The following is a 21,407-nucleotide window of genomic DNA, read 5'->3' as shown; positions in this document are numbered from 1 at the left end:
AGTTGAGAAAAATATTTTAATATATAAAAATAACCATAATATTTGAATGTACTAATAACAAAGCTTGTACTACTCGGTTAGGCCTTGATCTATAGCCTTAATAACTATTGGTCCTCGTTATATTGTGATTGTGAAAAAGCAATTGAAAGAAAACATTTGCTGTATGATATTATTTTTAAGACTAGTTGGATGTTGTTAAATTTAATAAGACGGATAGTACTATAGCGTTGGAGGTAACCTTGACTGCTTCAATATGAGCCCGAAATTGGTAAATAATGAAGTGTTCACTGAGAAATTCATAAACAATGTATCACTGAATAAAACTTTTCAATGTGATTTTTAACAGCAAAATATATGCCTACGCATTTTTAAACTAATATCAATGATCAAATTGATATTAGTTCACCAATACAAATAACGACAAGTGCCAAAAAAAAATTTGAATGCTTAAAAAAGGAAAGATTATTTTTTAGATCAGAATATGTAAATGTTTGTTAATAAAAAATGACCAAAAACTTACCAGTTTTACCAGTATGTCGTGTGCTCTTAAATAGTACTACAGTCTACAAAATTAATATTAAAGAACTTGTATCATACTTTGTATGATGAACAAATTACAAATGGTTTTTGTATATTATAAATTAATACACATATTTTTAATTTTATATTTGTTTTTGTTCTCTCAATACAATTATTTTGTTATCTTTATTATATATTATGATAATATATAATATATTGTATATTTGTATTTATCAATAACGGTCAACCACCGAAATAACCTGGTCGAATCTACAATATTGCAAAATACTTTAAATTTACTCAGATCATTGAATCACTATTAAGCAGTCGGAGGTTCTTCGTGACATTAGCAGGCAAACAGAGCAGGCGGAGAAGTACAAAAAATGGCTTACCACAGGGCAGTGTCCTCGCCCCAACACTGTTCAATATATTATATACAAATTACCAACCTATTCCTACAGATAACAATGCTAAACATTTTATATAAGCCGACAGTTCAGCAATTGCTGTTCAAGGAAATCAATTTGAAATAATAGAAGAAAAACTCACCAAAACACTGGAAACAATGAGTAATTACTACTAGTAGTAATTACACTGCAAAACACCAACATATCTAGGAGTAACTCTTGGTAGGACACTAACATTTAAATCTCACTGTGAGAAAACTTCCAAAAAGATGAACACCCGAAACTGATAAAAATACACCCGAAAAAATATATTAATTTTTTGAATTTAGGCTTAAGTAATAAATTATACCCATAGAAATGAGTTAAAATTTTTGTTTGACAGGCTCAAATAATTGTAATGTTTGGATTATATAATCACGGCGATTATGTTTTGTTCGACGGAAAATTGGGAAAGTTTGCTCACACTCTTACCCCTAGTCGAGGTAACACCCATTTCGACGATTCAGAAACCTGGACAGCTAATTCTACATTAGGTAAAAATTATTAAACTATGAAACTTCAAAACACCGAAACTATACATTAAAACTGAAGAATTATATTTTTTATCAATTTTAAATTTATTAAATACCTGTCTACCGCTTTTATGAGGTTCAGCTGTACAGCTTTATGCTGACGATTCCGCCTAGATTGTAAATGTGCTATGCAATAAGTCTAAAACGTTAGCAAGACCTGAAATTGTATGTTTTATCTCTAGAAATTAAACAGGTTTTAAGCAATTGGGAAAAACAAAATTGTATTATTCCTATTCTGAAATAGTTCATTTCTATTACCTTAATGTCTAGAAAAAGTCTGACAGGCCATCCTTTTAAACAGCTTATTGCGATTTTATTTTTATTTATAATTATCTGAAATATAAAAACTTTTAAAACTTATGTTAACTATGAAATTTCATTTTAAATACGTTTATTGTCCTGTTAGTGTTATAAATTCAACCAACTAACATTTATGTTAAATATTTTTCAAAGTCTGACTGAATATCAAAAATTCTATATAAATGTACCAAACGTTTAATTGTTTAATAAAAAACCAACGTTGGCAAACGTGTTCTTTAATTATCTACATTAAAAATTTCAACAATATGTAAACATATTATTTACGTATAAGATTTAGCTGGATGTAAACAATAATTATCATTTTAAAAATGGTAATAACGATTAACCTTGGACCATGAATCATGACGGAGGTCTTGAGAACTTCCAGTCAATATACTGAAGAGACATAGTATAATATATGCTTAAATTAATTCTGCGTCTTAACCATTTGCAAATGAAACTACTCCCGTCGCGACGTTTCCCACTTATTATTCATCCGAAAAAAATAAGAATAAAAATGTTGTCATATAAAGTAAAATGAATTATGATTTTCTTACTTTGCATCGAAGCTAAAAATAATATGTCTATTTGCATGAAAAATATTATAGTAATAATAATGAAACGCTAATTTATTCACAGCATTTACAGCTATAATATATTTTCTTAATATTTCAATATTATTATATACTTGAAAATTTAAATATTTTTAATATTAACGCATTATGTTTAAATCGAGTATTTGGTAGGAAAGCGTACATAATATTAATACTAGAAATATTTTAATAATATTTCCTAAATATAGATTTTAAAAAATGAACTAAAATTTTAGGAAAATTATCTGCTAAATTACACATGAACCTATTAAAAAGTTCGGACGATGAGAAGACCCTAACGTTCAGATAAACAAATCCAACGTGGAAAACCCTTATGTATTCTTGTAAATAAAATTATTTCAATTATTTTTTTTCAAATATTTATAATGTTGCTTAATAATTCAAAATATAATTTAACCAGTGTTATTACGAGTATCAATACTTTTTAAAATATTATTTATATTAAAATACAGTAACATTATTTGGTAACATAGCAATGCTCCCTCCATCAGTATCACAAGCTTGTGTATGGAATATTAGCAGCATAGTGTCTTGTACGCTGACCACGTCACGCAAGAAAACATTGGTCGACTAGAAGTTATACCAACGCCATAATTTTCTTGTCGATAAAACAAAAACATGTGCAGGTTATTTTACTAGCAAGAACATCAATAATTGGTTAATTTTATATTATTATTAAAATTATTAATATTACTTTTATATAAATTAATAATACTAAAGCTCACAAGTAAGAACAATAAAAGTTTTTTTTCAACATGGCTGTTAGTAAATATTCGATTTGTTTGATCTTTTTGGTTGGATCAATAGCTACGCAGCATTTTAATAGTAAGTATTGTATTTCTAATTTCTTATTTATATACCATTAACAGTAGCAACTTTTCTTATGGTTTCATGATTGGTTTTTAAAATTTAAAACGATTTTTATTAATTAGTCAAAATAATAACGAATAGTTAATTTAACGTCTTACATACTTTTTTGCCATAAAATAAATTCTAATTTTACCTTTTATGGATTTTTCCCTAAAAAAAAGTTAAGATTGCAGATTTTTGAGAAATGTACAGGTTATGTAGCCCACTCAAGATCTACCTTCAATCTAATTCTCAAAACTATACTTTTATACCTCTTATAAGGAAAAGAGTTTATGCTATTTGTTTGGTTTGTCAATGTTTATCGATAGTACTTTATTTTAAGAATATCCAAAACATGTTAGAAAATAATTCGAATTTTTTCAAATAGTTACAGTTTTAAGTTAGAAAGTATGTTAACTATAAATAATGTATTTTTAGGTGATTCTAGATTTGTTGGTGTTTTTTAGATTTTGAACAGGAAGGAGTGAAATTTTTTTATTTTTTTGCCCAATTAAGGATCTCTAAGGTACGAATTCTGATTCATAGACTTGCTGTATGAATGTATCAATCTAACGGTATAAGAGATATCGGGGGTCAAGTCACGTAAAAAATGTAAAATATATAAAAACACTCCATTGTAAAAACATAGCAGCTCCGCATCGAAGTTAAAACATGCACTAATTGTATCATATTATTTTATGTTATATTTTTTACAAGTTACAAAAATAATGATTAATACATTTGATTTTTACTTATAATAGATTGTTTAACAAATGTTGAGGACAGTATAGAATGTATTAATATTATGCAGTGTTCGCCTCTCCTGGACCTACTAGAACATAAAAGAAACAATGCATCCGTTGTGGCATATCTTCGAAACTCGACGTGTGGTTTTGACGGTAAATATCCTAAAGTTTGCTGCCCTTTGAATCTTTCTAGCAATTCGTTTATTTCGGGCAATATCCATACAAATAAAAGCAGCCCGGCTACGAATGAAAATAATAATGACAACACGGAATCGGTCACTGTAATTAATGATGAATTCGATCAGGACAATAGCAATGCAGATAATAACGGTACGGACGATGGCTTGCGTTTCGGCCAGCCTGGGTATTATAGCAACATAAGAAGAAGACCAAACCGATTCAAAGTGACTCGAAAACCAGCTATCGCCTCAATTAGAGTTACAAGTGAAAGACCCTCAACGCTACCTCACGACACCACGTGTGGCAAAACCTCTACTATACGAGATAAGATTGTGGGTGGATCGCCACCTAAACTAGGTATGAAACGTTTACCTTTTTTTTTTTAACTTCGTTTAATATGATCACAAATCAATGTATGTAGAAACTAGTAACCATGTCGTTGTTTTTAGACGATTGGCCGTGGATGGTAGCTTTAGGCTTTCGGGACGCTTACAAACCGGAAATTCCTCTCCAATGGTTGTGCGGTGGAACGTTGATATCCAATAGATACGTAGTAACAGCGGCTCATTGCACCACTGGTGTGGGCGGACGTCAAATGTGCGTTATCCATCCTTATGAATTTTATGTAGTTTGTACTTAAGTTCATAACGTCCCAACCCTTAATCAGTTCAATAACTACACTGTAGTTACTACAAGATTAGAAATATTGTTATAACGTAGGAGATCAAATACAACGAGACTACATCTTTTGAGAGTAAAAATATTATAGTCTCGTCGTATTTGATCTTCTCATTGACATTTTCCCTATATCGAATCGTATATATTATTCTAAATTTAAAACCTTAATCATTCGCCTTCTCCTAAAGAATTCCGCTTGCTTCTTGATTTTTAAAGAATGCATAAATACAGTTAAATAATCAATAAGTTTTTGTTATGTGTATTGTTTTACCCTAAATTTGTATGGTACCATCAGAAAAATATCAAGTTTTTATATATTTTTTTTTTTTTGTAAAAAACTCATAACCAAAAAAGTTATAGCACTAAATAAATTTTGTGTTTTTCACATTTTTTTAATACAACAAAAAGTAGTAAATACATGATGATGGTGTCACTGGATTCAGCGCAAAATAAGACACTCCTTCAAAAAAAATATCACGTAGATACCTACTAATAATTATTGTAAGCTGCACTTCTTACAAAAATGTAGAACAAATTTAATTTTTATTCTACATTCAAAGAATAGGTATTATTGCTGATGTGTAATAACATATTATTCGACTGTACATATAAATATTAAGTTTAATAAATATAAAGTACGTGTAAATATAAGTATCATTTGTAAGCTATTTAAAATAAAATTAAAAAACAATTACATTCATTTAATTATCTTTTTAATTGTTACTTAGAACTATAGCACGGGTTGGTGAATTAGATTTGAATCCAAACGTAAAAGATGGTGCCTCACCCCAAGATATTCCGGTGTCTAAAATTATAGCACATGAGCTGTATAACGGAGAACGGGTCGTGAACGACATTGCGCTATTGAAGTTAGAAAGCCCGGTTACATTTAATGGTAAATGGTACTATACAATATCATTTTATAGCTTATTATTATAAAATTAATTTGAAAATGCGTAAATATATATATAGCACATGTTCAACCAATTTGTTTGCCGAGTATAACTAAAATGAAATTCAAGAATTTTGTAAAATTTTCACCGACCGTTATCGGTTATGGATCGACGAATTTCCGTAAGTCTAGTCCTGATGATATTTTGGGTATATTCTGTTTTGTTTGGAATACATATTGTTGTAACTTGTAGGTCAACCTACTAGTTCAGCATTGTTGGAAGTCGTTGTCCCAGTGTTGGACAACGCGGAATGCGAACGAGCATATAAAAAGACATCAGCTACGATTGATGAAAGAGTAATATGTGCAGGGTACTTACAAGGAGGAAAAGATGCATGCCAGGTAAAACCTATAGATAATGGTGGAATTATTAATTATTACTGGGGAATGCAGCCTCGAAGCTGAAATATATCAATAGTGTTATAAAAAAAAATAATGTATTTTACTTAAAGCTATTTTATTTAAATGTTTGCTTATTTATAGAAAAACAAAATAGTTAGACTGAAATGTATTAATTTTAAACACAGCCCTTACAATTATTCTTCTACGTTGCGACACAAAATATTGTTTTTTTGTTGTGTGTGCCACTCCATGTCAATAAAAAACCATATTATTTCCCTTTAATAATTTTGGAAATTAATGCTTATTTACTATGTTTACTTATAAATTTGTTTTATCCAAAACAAAAAAAAGGTAATAAGACTTTAAGAAGAAATGTCTGAACGTTCTTTCCCAAAAACATGGTAATATCAATCATATTAATTATTTCTAATTGTTTTCCAGGGCGATTCCGGAGGTCCATTGATGTTGCCAAATGGAAAACAGTATTATTTAATTGGAGTTGTATCCTTCGGGTACAAATGCGCAGAACCTGGTTATCCAGGAATTTACACTAGAGTGACTTACTTCGTTGACTGGATTATTGAAACTATAAACAAAAACTGAGTAAAATACATTAACTTAACTAACGCAATTATTAAAACAAATTTTCTTAAATGTATTTTATAAATTTTAAAATTTGATATGCTAATATTATGTTTTAAACATTATCAATATCAATTGTATAGGGATGAGCATGAATCATTATGAGATATGTAACTTATTATGAGAAATGTACTTGCAAATAAAACCGATTAAAGTGTATTTACATTTATTTTATTTTAATAATTTTTTTAATTTGTATAACGCAGTAACGTCAAAGTAATAATAATTTAAATATTATTACTAAACTTATTGAAAACGTAAAATATTATCCAATATCCGTACTTGCGATGAATAGTGGAAAGCAAAGATTATTTTTCATAATATTTCTTACTGCACAGTTCTTACTTTACCATGTAATTTTGTAGAGAACTTCGCGTTCAAAGTTGTAAAAACACAGTTTTGTGATATTTTAAGCTTCTTTTGTACATTAAATAAATAACTTTCTAAAATATATTCCAAAACAATTTTTCTATTTTAATTACTGTTTTTTAGAATATGTAATTTTATTTTTTAATACAAAAGTAAACGAGTTCAATAATTTAAATAGATCTTTAAGCACAGATCAATTAGTACAATAAATATAATATTGCATAACTCTTTCTTCCAAGTAAAAATCAAATTAAAATATAAATTAATATCCTAGCTTGTGAAGGGCACAAATTGTATTATGTATTAGCCAATTTTACTGAAAATATTGATAATACACAAAATGAAAATTGGAAAAAATAATTTGTTATTATGATTATTTTTGTAAAATTTAAAGTATCTTTTAAAGCTAGATTTACTTATGTTGGATGCGAAGCTGAAAATTAAAATGTTTAAAATGTATTTATACTAATTTTAGACTACTTTTTTAATGCTAGGTAATGCACATTATATGTCGTACTGCACACAAAAATGTTGTGTTGGTGAACTTAGGAGCAGGTGAGTATATTATGTAGGTAGTTGAACTTGATACTAAAGAAGAGTTGATATTTTGTCCTTCAATTTTTAGAAAACTTGCATAAGGGGCTGCAGTCAAAGCCCAGTTGTAACTATTTACTACTTAGCGAACCTTCGCAATCACAACAAACAAGTTTCAATGACTCTCCATATCCTATTATTATTTAAACAAAGACAAATGTATTAATTTAGCGCTAGTCAAACAGTGTTTTATTTTTACTGACATCAACCTAAAGTTTGTTTGGGTAAAATTAAAATAATTATCGAGTAAAATCACTAAAATATACGTAACGAAATTGAAACATTCGATAAAGACGATAAAATATTGTTAAATATTATTTTGGCCAGACAATCTGCTCAATCCATGGAATATAATTCGAGACTTTAGTATAGACGCCGGGTTTTTCGAAACCGCATTCATGCCCAAGAGAAATAATTCCGACTTGCAAGTGCATTCCATACTCGAAGTTCGGATGTTTCACTAGTAGCGGTCCACCAGAATCGCCCTATATAAAATTAAATGTCAAGATTTTATATATATATATATATATCAAAGCAATTTGACAGTACTTGACAAGTATCTCTAATTTCTACGTCTGAGATTGCACACATTTGGCTTTTTTCCAATATCCCTAAAGGTAGTTTCGCTTTAGACGACTGAGACGTGTAACTCCCATTGCACCTGGCTGCCGATACAGTGATCAAAGTTATTTTTAGCAAATCGTCACTCGAAGGCCCACCTAAGTATTATGGATTTATGTATTTACTTTTTCAGTAATATTAATAAATTTATTTATTCTCATTAATAATCACCGGAATCAGTATGTCCCCATCCGGCTGCCATCACTTCATTTGTCATAAGTTTTGTGTCAGTGTTCAAACATATCGGTAGTATGAACTCCGAAAAAACTACTTCGTTGCCCAATTTGAATAATGCTAGATCGTTGTAACGTGCTTCTGCTGTTTGATAGTCAGGATGTAAAATACGTTTCTCAATGCTGTAAGTTACGGGCCTTGCATCATCGGTTTCCAAGGCGCTATTGAGTTCTCCAAGACGAATCCAACGAGAGATTCCACTATAAAAAAATGAATTATAAAATAGAGGATAATATATATTTAAGCTATCTTCAAAAGTTATTACAACCGACTGTATTCAATTTTTTTTTCAAAAAAATATATGTACTACTTATAATTATAGTTAGGTAATTTAACAAATAATGCAGATCTTGTACTTCATGTACCTGATTTAGACATTGGAAGTATATTATTTATTGTAATACATAAGTTTCTTTTCTTATAAATTTAATATTGAACGTCATCCTACTTTCTAGTTATGAAGGAATTCTATCGTACATAGATATAAAAAGTTAAAATGACAGAAGAATTTATTTTGGTGTTTCGTGTAAATCATTATAAAATGATATACCTACATTGTTCTTTTTTAATGGAACTATTAGATGTTTGTATAATTCAATAACATATAGAATTCAAAATACGTTATTTATAAAAAAAATGTGTCCATTAGTACATTTGTGTCTATTAGTAACTACTTGGGATAGATTTAGTTTACATTATACCTATTTCGTCAAATTTATGTGAAAATATTTTGTTACCTAATAAACAAACAAACTTCGAAAATGCTGTTGGTTTTAAAAGAAAAATGTAGACTTAAATTTAAAATAAGTAATTCAAATGTAATTGCTTACAGTGCATTGTGCCGTTCACAGTGGGCTGCAGTTAAGACCCATTTGTTACTAATTAGCGAACCTCCGCAGTTCCAATCAACATTTTCCAATAGTTCTCCATAACCTATCATTGCCTAAAAAAAACAATAATTAATGTAAACTCATGTCCATTAAAAAGACTTGATGAGATAATGGTTTAAAAATAGTAATTTAGACATAATATGAAAAAACCTTTACTGCAATATACGAATTACAAACAACCCGAGTAAAACTTATGGAGTAGGTACAAAGTTATGTACCTAATAAAATATTAAAAGATACCCTTCACTACAAAACATGATACACATAAAGAGGTTTAATAAATGTTTTTAAAAATTACGGTATAGTTCTAGTCGCATCCAAAAGTAATAATTTAAAATCTTTATTAGGTATCACAAAAGATAAAATAGGGAAAGTGGACAAATCTGAAATCTATAAAATACAACGTAAAGAATATGATTAATGCTATGTAGGTGACTATTTTTCAGCAAGTAACAGGGTACCGTATTATTAAGTTCGAAAATATATTGTTTATTTTTTAGGTGTTTTTCTTTATTTGATAAGAAAGATGTGAATCTTTTTATATTTTTATCCTTAAAATTTATTTTTGAATACAAATTCTAATCTATACAATTGCTACATAAAAAAATTCGGTCTGATGGTTAATAAGTGTTTGTGGGTTTAGACTTAAGACACAAAACATTTTTAAAAACTTTAATTTAAATTCAACTCCTTCGCAGCTCCGCATCAAAGCTAACATATTATATAAATAAATATGTCTAATTAATGTAGTACCATATATGGGAATTCCTTAGGATCGGCCTTAGTTCCGCCCAATATGTCTACTCTGTCTCCAGGATTGTCTGTTGTGTCCTTTTTCTGCACTCGTTCCAGTTCGTATCTGCGATATACGTCTAAGTATTGGACGCACACTAAAACATATTTCCTATAAATTTGTATTTTGTTTTATTGTGTTGAACAATGTTCAATACTTTCAACAGCTGTATGCGATTTCGTAAGTTTTTGAGTAGTGGACAATTTTGTGTTGAAGTCATTTTTTTTTTCACTAGGGGGGCAACATACGATCGGTTCCAATCCAATAAATGAACACAAACGGAGTTTTTTGCGTTGATGAATATTATTTTGTGCTAATGCACAATTTTCATGACGCCGACAAACATAGTTAGATTGATTGTCATCACATATTTCACCTGTTTAATTAATTAAGAATAGAATGTATCACTGCATACAATTATTAATGTTTAAACGGCTCCACGGTACAAGACGTATGGAAATATAAATTTCTCTAAATATTTTATTGAATTTGTATCGTGTACGCACAGCATCATGATAGTAAAAAAATGTCACCAGCTATAAAAGTAGGAATCTAAAAAAAATGTGCTTTATGAAAGCATAATATTTGTAAATATTTTACTTGGTAATGTGAAAACACAACTCAGGTAAAAACATATTTTTTGAAGGGGTTAATAATTTTAATGTAGCAGGTGTCTCTTAAATGACCAATATAAATAAGATGGACATTATTTTGTTAGAAAATACATTTTAAAAAGGTTGATGTTTTTTTATAATATAGTATTTTTGCTCTAATAGTGACGCCTGAAAGTTAGATAGTTAAGATCCTGCTATCTTCTCACCAGCTTCCAAATTTCTCTACGCTATTAGGGATTAATACTGATTCAATGTATTATTGCAATACAATATATAATAATATAATATAATTTATAATTTATTTAATATAAAAAATGTTCTTAATTAATAGTATAAAACTTAATACAATAGCACGTGTTTGAAAAATATATTAGCATTATTTTCAAAAATATTTCTTTGAGTAGTAAGTTCTAAAAGTAAAAATGCGGAACAAAAATTTTGAGTATAAAAGCTTACTTGATTAATAAGAGAATTTATGGTTAATAAAAGTACTATGAATAATACTTTTTTTTATACTAAGTATTTTCATTATTTTATTTAACAAATTATTCTCTTGATAGCGTTATGATATTCGTCATACCAACCTTCGTTCAGCTGTAACAACTTATCGAAACAAGATCCCAAGTCGAAAGAGCACAATATGGCACACGAAATCAACGTAATATGCATTTTAAAGTAGATATTCATTTAGCATAGATAAGAAATAACCTTTAATGTTTTACTTGTGCCCAATATGAAAACATAATAACATGATACATAGTTTTGGTCGTCTAATGAGCACGTTAAACAACTACTGGCCAATACGATCCGACAGACTTGAGTAAACACCGCACACATATTTTGTCTTCATACACTCTCTATACAGGTTTTCTGCGAGGTGATATCTTTATCTTTCAAGGTTCTATCATATAATGACTTATTGGTTTTTTTTTGCAAACAACAATATGTACAAATATACACTTTAGCGTATAAAGCTAATATGCACATTTTCGGAAAATTGTATACTTTACTAGTGTATAATTACAATTTAAGGTTATTTGTTTAATTACCAAGAAGAATTTGGTAGTAAACTATATAATGCGTAGCAGGCAAAACACCAATTTTACTATAATTATACATTAAATACATCTACTACACTCTACAGTATAATGTTTACACCTGTTTCACCAAATCCTGATAACTTGGAATAAACAGTTAAAAAAGAAAGAAACATTTTCATGCTCGTTCTGGAGGCAAAAATAAATAATCTTACCCTGTGGTTTTTTTCGAAAAATGTATGAGGAATGAGAATAAACCTAGGGATATGTTTGTTAATAATAGTTAGATTATAGATAAGTATATATTGTATAATACACTATTTAAATTCAAAAATATAAATTGGATTTAATTTTAAAAATTTGTTGGTATTCAATAAGTAATAAACTTAAAATTAATAAATTCAATAATTAGTAATTTATCATAATTGTTGTTTCTTGAATACTACGCTATGGTATGAACGCAGCGATGGAAAAAAATAATTTATGTTTTGTCTATATACGTAGTGTAATAGATAGATGGTTCCTGTAATTTAGAAGTTACAATCAAAACTTCTCCCACCTGTGATTCTGTTCACGCGCAGTTATTTCCACGGTCATGAATTTATTATTTTAAAAAATGAAAAAACCACAACCTCAAACTATAACATAGTAAACAGCATACCAATGAAGTGTGTATTGTAAAACATAACGTTTGAACAAAGTATTTTAAACTATAAACTTTAATTTACTGTTTTTATAATTTCAATTATTATTATAATCATGACAAACAAACATGTGTTAAACCATGTTTGTTTATTATTATGTTTTTTAAGTATCGCCACAGGCCAGGTTATTAAGCGTGAGTTAATTTTTATATTTATGTATTAAGTGTGAATTAATTGTAGTTTTTTGTTTAATGATGTATTTATATTGATTGATATTCACAAACCTGTTAAATTTTATTTTACAATATATTTTATTCAGTTAATCAAAAAATATTTTTTTCTAAAAACAGAAATTTTTAATTTATGAAAAAATAATTTTAAAGTTCAACAATTCAAACATTTTTACAAGATGATCAAATTAATATAAGATATGTTATTTCTCTGAAAATACCAGTGATTTTGTAGTTTTTTCTTTTAAAAAATATTTTTGTTGTTATTATTTTACAATATTATAAAGTTAACAAATCGACTATGCAAAATTCTTAATTTTTAAATTTAATGAAACACTTACATGTTACCAATTAAGACTTAGAAGTTGATAAGGCTTTATAAAATATATCAAACTAGTATATATTTAAATATTGCCTACGGTTGGAAAATAACATAGGCAAACAAACATTTTTACAGAAAGGAAAACTATACAATTGCTATTGGTTTTCGAAAAAATCTTACGAAAATCCATACCCCCTACATATAACACCAATAAAACAGTAAACACATTTATTGTCTGTTTAATTAATAAAATATATGACATTATCATTGTCGTATTAATTTATCATCTTTTGATTTGAACTGGAGCGTTTTTTTAACCCTTTCGTTACTGACATCCTCGTACGAGGATTTAACTTTAAAAATCGAATAAAATATTAATAACGTACTATCATTATCAAAAATGTCTTTAAACACAAGCTCTAGTATAGATTGATGTTAAAAAAATCGACACAGCTATATTGATAACCAATACCAGTCCGATACGTAAAAATATTGTTGATTTTTTTTCGAAAAAAGAAATCCCAGGAACGAAAGGGTTAAGGGTGATTTTACCGTTCTAGTTTTAATTATAATTATAATAATTCTTAAAGACTTGTGCGCCCCGATTTCATTATGCTCCGTCTTAATTATGCTGGCTGTATTTTTTTTTTTATAACATTTGATTCGAATTTATAGAATAAAAATAATTGTTTAGTATTTCTTTGTGGTAAAAAGATAGAAGTCCACGTCTAAACTACCACAAAGCGAAAAGAAGTTTTTATTTCATTAACGAAAATGGCGATGAAATCGAAACTGTACAAAACTCCAGTTCAGAATTTACGACTTCTACCAACCCGGTTATAACTATTTCTTCCGTAAAATTATCATTGCAAAACACGTGTGGACAGACTAATGTCATCCGCGATCGGATAGTTGGAGGAGAGCCTCCTAAGCTTGGTAACTTACTGATTACTTAAAATCTATTGTTAAATAATACATGTATAATAATAATAATGACTTGCATGATAACTTTAGGCGATTGGCCATGGGTGGTTGTTTTGGGCTACAATAATCAATATAAACCGAACAGCCCAGTACAATGGAAGTGCGGTGGATCTTTGATAGCTGAGAGCTACGTGTTGACATCTGCATATTGCACACTCAACAATAGTCAGAGCAAATTGTACGTCTATAAATTCCTCGACTAACATAAAAAAAGTCTCATTTGAATCTGTCGGCTTATAGACTCAACCCCATCGTATTCCAACGATACGTGGTTCCATGAACTTGATTTATCCGATTCATTATATAGGTACTAGGTAGTTGCTTTCCCTCTCCTCCCTTCTGGTCATATCTAAAATATTTAAAACCTTCTAGTTGTAATATTATTAATTATACGAAGAAAAAAAATATCGAGTGAATGTTGAATTAAATAAAACAACTTTATTATTTTTTGTTTAGAATGATGGTGCGTTTAGGTGATTTAAACTTAAATCCTAAAATACAAGACGGTGCTTCGCCCTTGGACATACCAATCGATAAGATTATACCCCACGAATCGTATGACAGTAAAAAATTCACAAACGATATTTCGTTATTAAAGTTAAAAAACTCAGTGAAATTTACCCGTAAGTACAAAACATACTTATTCAAATGGTATAATTATTATTGAAACTTTGATTGTGTGTAGAATATATTCAAGCGATTTGCCTTCCTCTGTCGCAAAGAATACGGACCAAACTGTTTGTGAGATACGTACCGACCGTTGCCAGTTGGGGTTCGACAAGTTCAAGTAAATCAATCAACATGTTTTTACTGAAGTTTTTGCCTTCATCAAAAACCACATTTAATATTTTTTGCCCGTCACAATTATTATTCAGATGGGCCTTTAAGTACTGCACTAATGGAAATTGGCATACCGGTTATAGAAAACCATAGATGCAATGATACATATGCAAAGTTCCCCGTTACCATCGACAACAGAACATTGTGTGCAGGTCACATAAATGGAAAAGGTCCTTGTCAAGTAAGAAAAAATCATCTTTCTACAAATATTACACCATATTTATTACAATATTTTATTTTATATTTATACTTTAGGGTGATTCTGGAAGTCCTTTGATGTTGCCACAAAGTAGACAGTGGTACTTGATAGGTATCGCATCGTTTGGATATAAATGTGGAGAAACCGGTTACCCTGTAGTGTACACTAGAGTAACACATTTTGCCGATTGGATTGTTAAAAAAATGAACAGCGCCTAATTTTTTCGGAAAATTTAAAGTATTTTAACAGATAAAGAACCTATGACAACTTATTCAAATTATTTTTCATGAGATAAATTGCCTTAATTATAAAATATGGCTCGACTGAGATTAGTTTAACAATTTATATCACAACCGCCAGCCCAACTATTATCTACCTATTGTTAAATATCGAATTAAATTAAGTTTATATTTCATTTCTAAATTCTATTTATTCCCAGTTTGACAGTAATCAAAATTTCAAACTTTCTACAAATAAACAAGTTTGACAATAGTGATATTGTTAAGGGGAGTATAAATTTGTGTAAACACTCTTCAAAGAAAACCTAATAGTTTTGTGTTCAGTGTGAATATGAATTTAAAAAACTGATGGAATGCCAAAGATTTAAAGAATATTAATTATAACAATTTTAAATATTAGACACATTTTTTTTTCAACTGGCATTATGGCAAACACATTTCAATTGTTTTGTAACAAGTATTAATATACTGCACATATTATATCTACATTACAAATGTATAGCTTAAATTTTTTTATATAAGTTTAAAAATAAATATTGTAAATATGTGAACGTAAAAAAAAAATACTTTGAAGTTGACATTACAATTATTAATTTATTTAGTATTATACTAAATAAAAAAATATTAGATATTGTTATTCTCAATAAAACTCTATAAAACATGATCTAAAATCAATTGTTGGCGAATTATAGTACTTTATAGTGTTTGTACTGCGACCGTAGATCGCTGAGACTAGATCGTAAGCCATTTAGTTAAAACAAAAAAACATTATCATAATGGATATGCCCGTAAGACTCCTACACTTAAAGTTATAAATCAAAGTCTTAGCACTCTTGATCGTCGTTACTAAGCTAACGATTTTTTCTTAAAACGTTAAAAAAAATGGATGAAATAGTATTTTAGTTTATGACAAGGATCCTGCGATTTTCTTATTATATTATTTGTGCTGTAGGTATATTATACTGCACAATGAAAACGATATGTTTATGTTTAACTAAATAATATCTGTAACGTTTTTCTCCCCGCCATTATTAACGTGATATTTATATTATATGTATTCAATGCGACGTCATAAAGTGAATGAGAAATTCGCAATGACCATGAAAATGTTCTCTACATCAGTTGCCATACGCTGTTATAGACACTTATCGTGTAAGATACAACAAAAAGGAAAATCCTCACCTACAAGTGTATTACCCACTGATCACTGTACACAATTAACTACGACCGGTATTCCGTGCAAATCATAAATAGCCGGCTGGATGTATTTCATCAGTTTAAATATGGTGAAAAGTTTGTGTTTCGTGTGTTTAACATTAATCATGATTAGTGCAGTGTCGAATCAGACTGTCAACAGTGAGTATCACACAATATGATAACTATTATTATTAAACATATTTCGAAACATATTAGGCAATAACAAGTTTCATAGCTACGGTGTATAATTATCTATAATTTTGACAGTGTGATTTTCTGTTATAACCATTCCAATAATATAATATATTATATTTTTATTACTTAGTTTATAACGTGCTGTTAAAAATTAGAATTTTATTTTAAATTCGTTCCCCTCTGTGTACGAAAATGTTGAACAATTAAATGGTTATTTCCCAATAGTGACCTGAGTCATACATCACCTAGGTATATGTTACTATTTAATTATTATACGTTGTGTAGGTTTATAAATAAATTATTTTGTCACAACTTTTCATTATTTAAATTTCAAATATGAATGTTAAAAATACTTCCTCGGCTTCGTACCAAACTAAAAAATATATGCTTGCAATGATCATAATAAATATGTTAAAATGGTAATTATGATGAACCACACCATAATGGTATTATGATTTAGATGCTTTGTAATGATCATAAACAGCATTTAAGTGTACATAAATGATTAAAGCATTATATAATACTGATTTATAAAATCTAGGCTGACAATGTAAATATTATTATAAATAATTTTTAAGTTATTTAAACAGTTTTATTTTTATGAAACTAAAATATTTATTATTAGTGTAATAATTATTATAAATAACGACATTTATTCGTATAAAGAGGATAAGTAAACAAATCTAATGTTTACTTTCACAATATTACATAATATAATTATTTGATTGATAAGAGAAAAACATAATTAATAATCGTAACTAATGCGTAGACTATACAAATTGACTTCCCTTTCAAATAATAATACAATAATTATCATAGGTACTATATTATTTTTGTTTTATTGATGAATATAAATGAATTTGGCGAAGTTAATAAAAAACATAACTAACACGTGGTTTTTCAATTGTACGTTCAAATTTATTAAACGTAGCACATAATTTAATCATAATTCTCATTGATAATTATTAAATTTTATAATTGCATATTTAATATATTTTATAAAATATAACTTCTTTCAAACTTGATTAATTATCAAACATAAATAATATGATAGGCTGGAAGGTCTTATAAAATCATTGTATTTGATTTCTTAGACTGCCGTTTGAACACTGGAAAAACTGGGGAATGCAAAAACATAAAAAACTGTCCTTCGTTACGAACCGTTTTAGTTAATGAAAGGTATAGACCGTCGGTGATTGCTTATCTTCAAAGTTCTATTTGTGGTTATGACGGCATCGATCCAAAAGTGTGTTGTCCGATAGTTTCTGATATTTATACTTACAAGAAAAATTATATCGGTCTTAGAAATATCGACATCCAAAATGTTTCAGTTGTAACGTCAACGCTTAAGGAGCCACCATTTTTATGGAGTTCTGCAACAGTTACTTCCCCTTTGTCAACGACACCGACATTTTGCAGTTGCGTTTTAATTCAGTTATGTCCGGCCATTCGAGGACTACTGAAAAAATACAGAGGCAGCACTTCGGTTAAATCTTACATAGAAAACTTGATATGCGGATACGAAGGTAGATACGCAAAAGTTTACTGTCCCCAATACACCAACGAAGGAAACTTGTTGGAAAATTCCGACCCCGACCATATTATCACTTACAGACTGAGTAATTGTAATGCCAGAAACAAAAACGGCATCAACAATAACATTGGATACACCTCGGCTTCAAAAAATATAATCACATCCACAAAGCCTAGTGTAACGGTCACGCTAAACGACGGAATCGAGCAGAATAAAATCAATAAACCCAGTGTCCTATCATTGGCAGCATCTAATGAAGTACCTCTAGCCAACGTCTGCGGCCAGACCACAATTATCCGAGATCGACTTGTCGGAGGAGAGAGACCCAGTCTAGGTTAAGTAACATAATAATAATTTAAAGTGATTACAACGGAGTATCGAGAAATCTACTTGGATTTATGTCATGAAAGTCTATAGTATGGAGGCAATATTTTGTGCGTGAACATTGGGTAATTTTAGTAATAAAACGGATATGAAAAATTTGTGTAGAAGGATTTACAGATAGAAATAGAGTTAGTAGACCGAGGAGAAGTGGGTAGATTTAAATAAAGATAACAAGAAGCGTGCCGCGTGGAGTAATTAAAGAAATACTAATGAATAAAAATGTATGTACAGAGAGAATTGGCTGACCGACATCATTTGTATGAGATTAAGTGAAGATAATTTCATAATTCAAACTTATAAAAGATCGGCTTACCTTATCGATCACCATTCTTATCACTAGTATATATCTTATTAGCTCATATTTCCTCCTCTTATATTCCTTGTAATGTCGATTTTTTTTATATTTCAACTGATATAGCAGACAAATATTTTATGTTAAAAATATAAACACTAAAAAACGGTTTTAAGACGGTCCTAGTCGTTTTTTTTTATAGACGATTGGCCGTGGATAGTCGCCTTGGGATACAAAACTAATTCTAAGCCAAACAATCCACTTCGTTGGTCATGCACTGGTGCATTGATAACTGAAAGCTATGTGATAACAACTGCACATTGTACTACAGCGTCTGCACTCGGCACACAAGAATTGTAGGTTGATTCGCATGTTCGGCTTATTTATTAACTTTATAATACAATGAATATTTTTTCACACGACAATGTGCACCATTAGGCATTTTTTTTCTGGCCATGTAGGCCAAACGTTGCCATAATAATAAGATGGTTTATTGACGAATTCGCTAGTCCGTCGCATTAAATTATTAAAGAAATTTAAATTGTTTTTTATTTACAGGTCGGCGGTGCGTTTGGGTGATCTGAATTTAAATCCCATCGTAAACGATGGCGCTTTGTCACAAGACGCTCTGATTGAGAAGATAATTGTCCACGAATCGTACAACGTAGATAAGTATTCCAATGACATAGCGTTGTTGAAATTAAAAACTCCTGTCAAATTTAACCGTGAGTTTCAGTATAAAAAAATGAGAGCTATCAAACAAGCTCAAATGTATTGCAATTAAATTATTTTGGTTTTTTTTTCGTCTTATCAGACAAATGTGACCAAATCCTCTTTCTCCATTTTTCTACTAAACACACCATCGTATTGTCTTTATTTATAATGTGTACTCGTCTACCTATACTACTTAGTTCTCTAAGCTAATAATTATTTTTAATTGATTTCTTAATATGTTCCCCTCCCTTCTCTCAATACGGCAAAAATATTATCTCAGCATATATTTTTTATTTAACCTGCTATTGTCACAGCTTCTAAATGAACATTTATATATGTTTTACTAGTTCTATTTAACTTAAGTATCTCACACATCATCCAACTCAACATTCGCAGCTACTTTTATTTTATTTTTATCTCTTCTAAACTCAACTGCCACACCCTAGTATTCTGTTAAAATAATATCTAAATTATATTTTTTAACCAAAAACTCCTATTCTACCTCTGCCTCTTTCTACCTCATGCAACTATACTTTATTCGATTCACCACATCATTTTTTATTCCTCCATTTCCTTGCATAATAATTAGTGATCATAGTAATATTATCTTTATTTCAGAACACATAAAACCCATTTGTTTACCCGTTTCGTCTAATATGAGATCTAAAACATATGTGAAGTATTCGCCTACTGTTGCTGGCTGGGACTCAACGCCTTCGCGTAAATCAATTATAAATATCTTTTCAATCCAAACTAATCATACCAATATTGACTTGTAGATTTATTACTATTATTTATGTAGGTCAGATCAGGAATACAGCTATGTCAGAAGTGTACACTCCAATTATAGATTTAACGGTTTGTAAAAGTATATTTGCAAACGAGTCAGTTGTGATTGATAACAGTGTATTTTGTGCCGGATATTTGATTGGAGGAAATAATTCATGCCTGGTAATCAAATAAGGCCTATTATGTTGAAACAGTGATCAAGAAAAAATGCTAAAAAAATAAAAAAGCCTTATTTTACTTTAGGCCTCTATTTGCATTGACTTGTCAGTTGCCTTACGATAAAGAACATAATTTTTTGTCATTACTCGTCTGCATTGTAATTTAATAACTTTTGATTTTATATCTACCGTTTTATGCAGTTTATATAATTACTGCTCTTGATGTTTTAAAAATTAGTTAAAATCTTCATTATCTTGACCACTGTTCAATGTGATAATAATCAAATTATAATTAATAAATGTATGTTTGTACATTCAACTGCGTTTTACAAATTATGTTTTAGAACGGATCTGGAAATCCTATGATGTTGCTGAAAAATAAACAATGGTATGTACTTGGAATTACGTCTTATGATTTGAAATGTGCTGAACGTGGATTTCCTACCGTTTTCACGAGAGTATCGCATTTCGTGAATTGGATTAATAACAAAATTAAAAACGAATGAACAAAACAAGAATATCACTTTTTCGTAGTTATAAAGAAACAATAACTACATTAAAGCAACATTCATAGTTTTATTATTTCATATGTATAATAAAAGTTTTATTCACTCGATTTCTTATACTCATCATTTAATAATAAGTACCTCTTAAGTGTTATTGTATCCTTAGTAGATTTAAGTAACGGACAATAAAACGTTATTATTAGTATTAGCTCATATATTTATTATGT

At 29.1% G+C, this 21,407-nt stretch overlaps 3 protein-coding genes across 9 annotated transcripts; 2 read left to right on the top strand and 1 right to left on the bottom strand.

Moving 5' to 3' along the window:
• The first annotated feature begins 2,880 nt into the window (after window positions 1-2,880).
• On the top strand, window positions 2,881-6,960 carry LOC126833273 (venom protease-like). Its single transcript, XM_050564509.1, has 7 exons — window positions 2,881-3,237; window positions 4,023-4,544; window positions 4,637-4,784; window positions 5,594-5,760; window positions 5,838-5,939; window positions 6,011-6,159; window positions 6,601-6,960. Exons 1-7 carry the CDS (start codon window positions 3,168-3,170, stop codon window positions 6,760-6,762), a joined length of 1,320 nt encoding a protein of 439 aa, XP_050420466.1. The 5' UTR covers window positions 2,881-3,167; the 3' UTR covers window positions 6,763-6,960.
• Window positions 6,961-7,930: 970 nt separating this feature from the next.
• On the bottom strand, window positions 7,931-11,731 carry LOC126833276 (venom protease-like). The gene is made up of 7 exons (XM_050564515.1): window positions 11,501-11,731; window positions 10,460-10,678; window positions 10,263-10,399; window positions 9,450-9,562; window positions 8,557-8,819; window positions 8,314-8,483; window positions 7,931-8,249 (listed from the first exon to the last, which is right to left on the bottom strand). The coding sequence occupies exons 1-7, from the start codon at window positions 11,601-11,603 to the stop codon at window positions 8,079-8,081; spliced, it is 1,176 nt and encodes a 391-aa protein (XP_050420472.1). The 5' UTR covers window positions 11,604-11,731; the 3' UTR covers window positions 7,931-8,078.
• An 880-nt stretch (window positions 11,732-12,611) lies between these two features.
• LOC126833268 (venom protease-like) lies at window positions 12,612-21,385 on the top strand. Of its 7 annotated transcripts, none has more exons than XR_007684923.1 (9): window positions 12,612-12,791; window positions 13,864-14,085; window positions 14,164-14,311; window positions 14,590-14,756; window positions 14,819-14,920; window positions 15,009-15,154; window positions 15,229-16,767; window positions 17,898-18,049; window positions 18,135-18,244. XR_007684923.1 is itself a non-coding variant. In XM_050564502.1 (9 exons), exons 3-9 carry the CDS (start codon window positions 18,316-18,318, stop codon window positions 21,178-21,180), a joined length of 1,002 nt encoding a protein of 333 aa, XP_050420459.1. In that variant the 5' UTR covers window positions 15,404-16,767; window positions 17,898-18,049; window positions 18,135-18,315; the 3' UTR covers window positions 21,181-21,385. The 7 variants fall into 7 exon arrangements, 4 of the variants coding, with proteins under 4 accessions (XP_050420459.1, XP_050420458.1, XP_050420457.1 ...); XM_050564502.1 differs by lacking the exons at window positions 12,612-12,791; window positions 13,864-14,085; window positions 14,164-14,311; ... (1 more) ...; window positions 14,819-14,920; window positions 15,009-15,154 and adding exons at window positions 18,418-18,671; window positions 19,216-19,369; window positions 19,572-19,738; ... (1 more) ...; window positions 20,530-20,678; window positions 21,019-21,385 and having other exon boundaries at window positions 15,404-16,767; window positions 18,135-18,329; XR_007684925.1 differs by lacking the exons at window positions 17,898-18,049; window positions 18,135-18,244 and adding an exon at window positions 19,572-19,681.
• The last annotated feature ends 22 nt before the right edge of the window (window positions 21,386-21,407 follow it).

The sequence above is a fragment of the Adelges cooleyi genome, unplaced genomic scaffold (assembly GCF_023614345.1).
Source record: "Adelges cooleyi isolate 19-005CV unplaced genomic scaffold, UGA_ACOO_1.1 ACOO_flye_CR_arks_rails_tigmint_CR_PRNA_2, whole genome shotgun sequence".
Classification (NCBI taxonomy): domain Eukaryota; kingdom Metazoa; phylum Arthropoda; class Insecta; order Hemiptera; family Adelgidae; genus Adelges; species Adelges cooleyi.
This window is presented reverse-complemented; position numbering and strand designations above follow the sequence as displayed.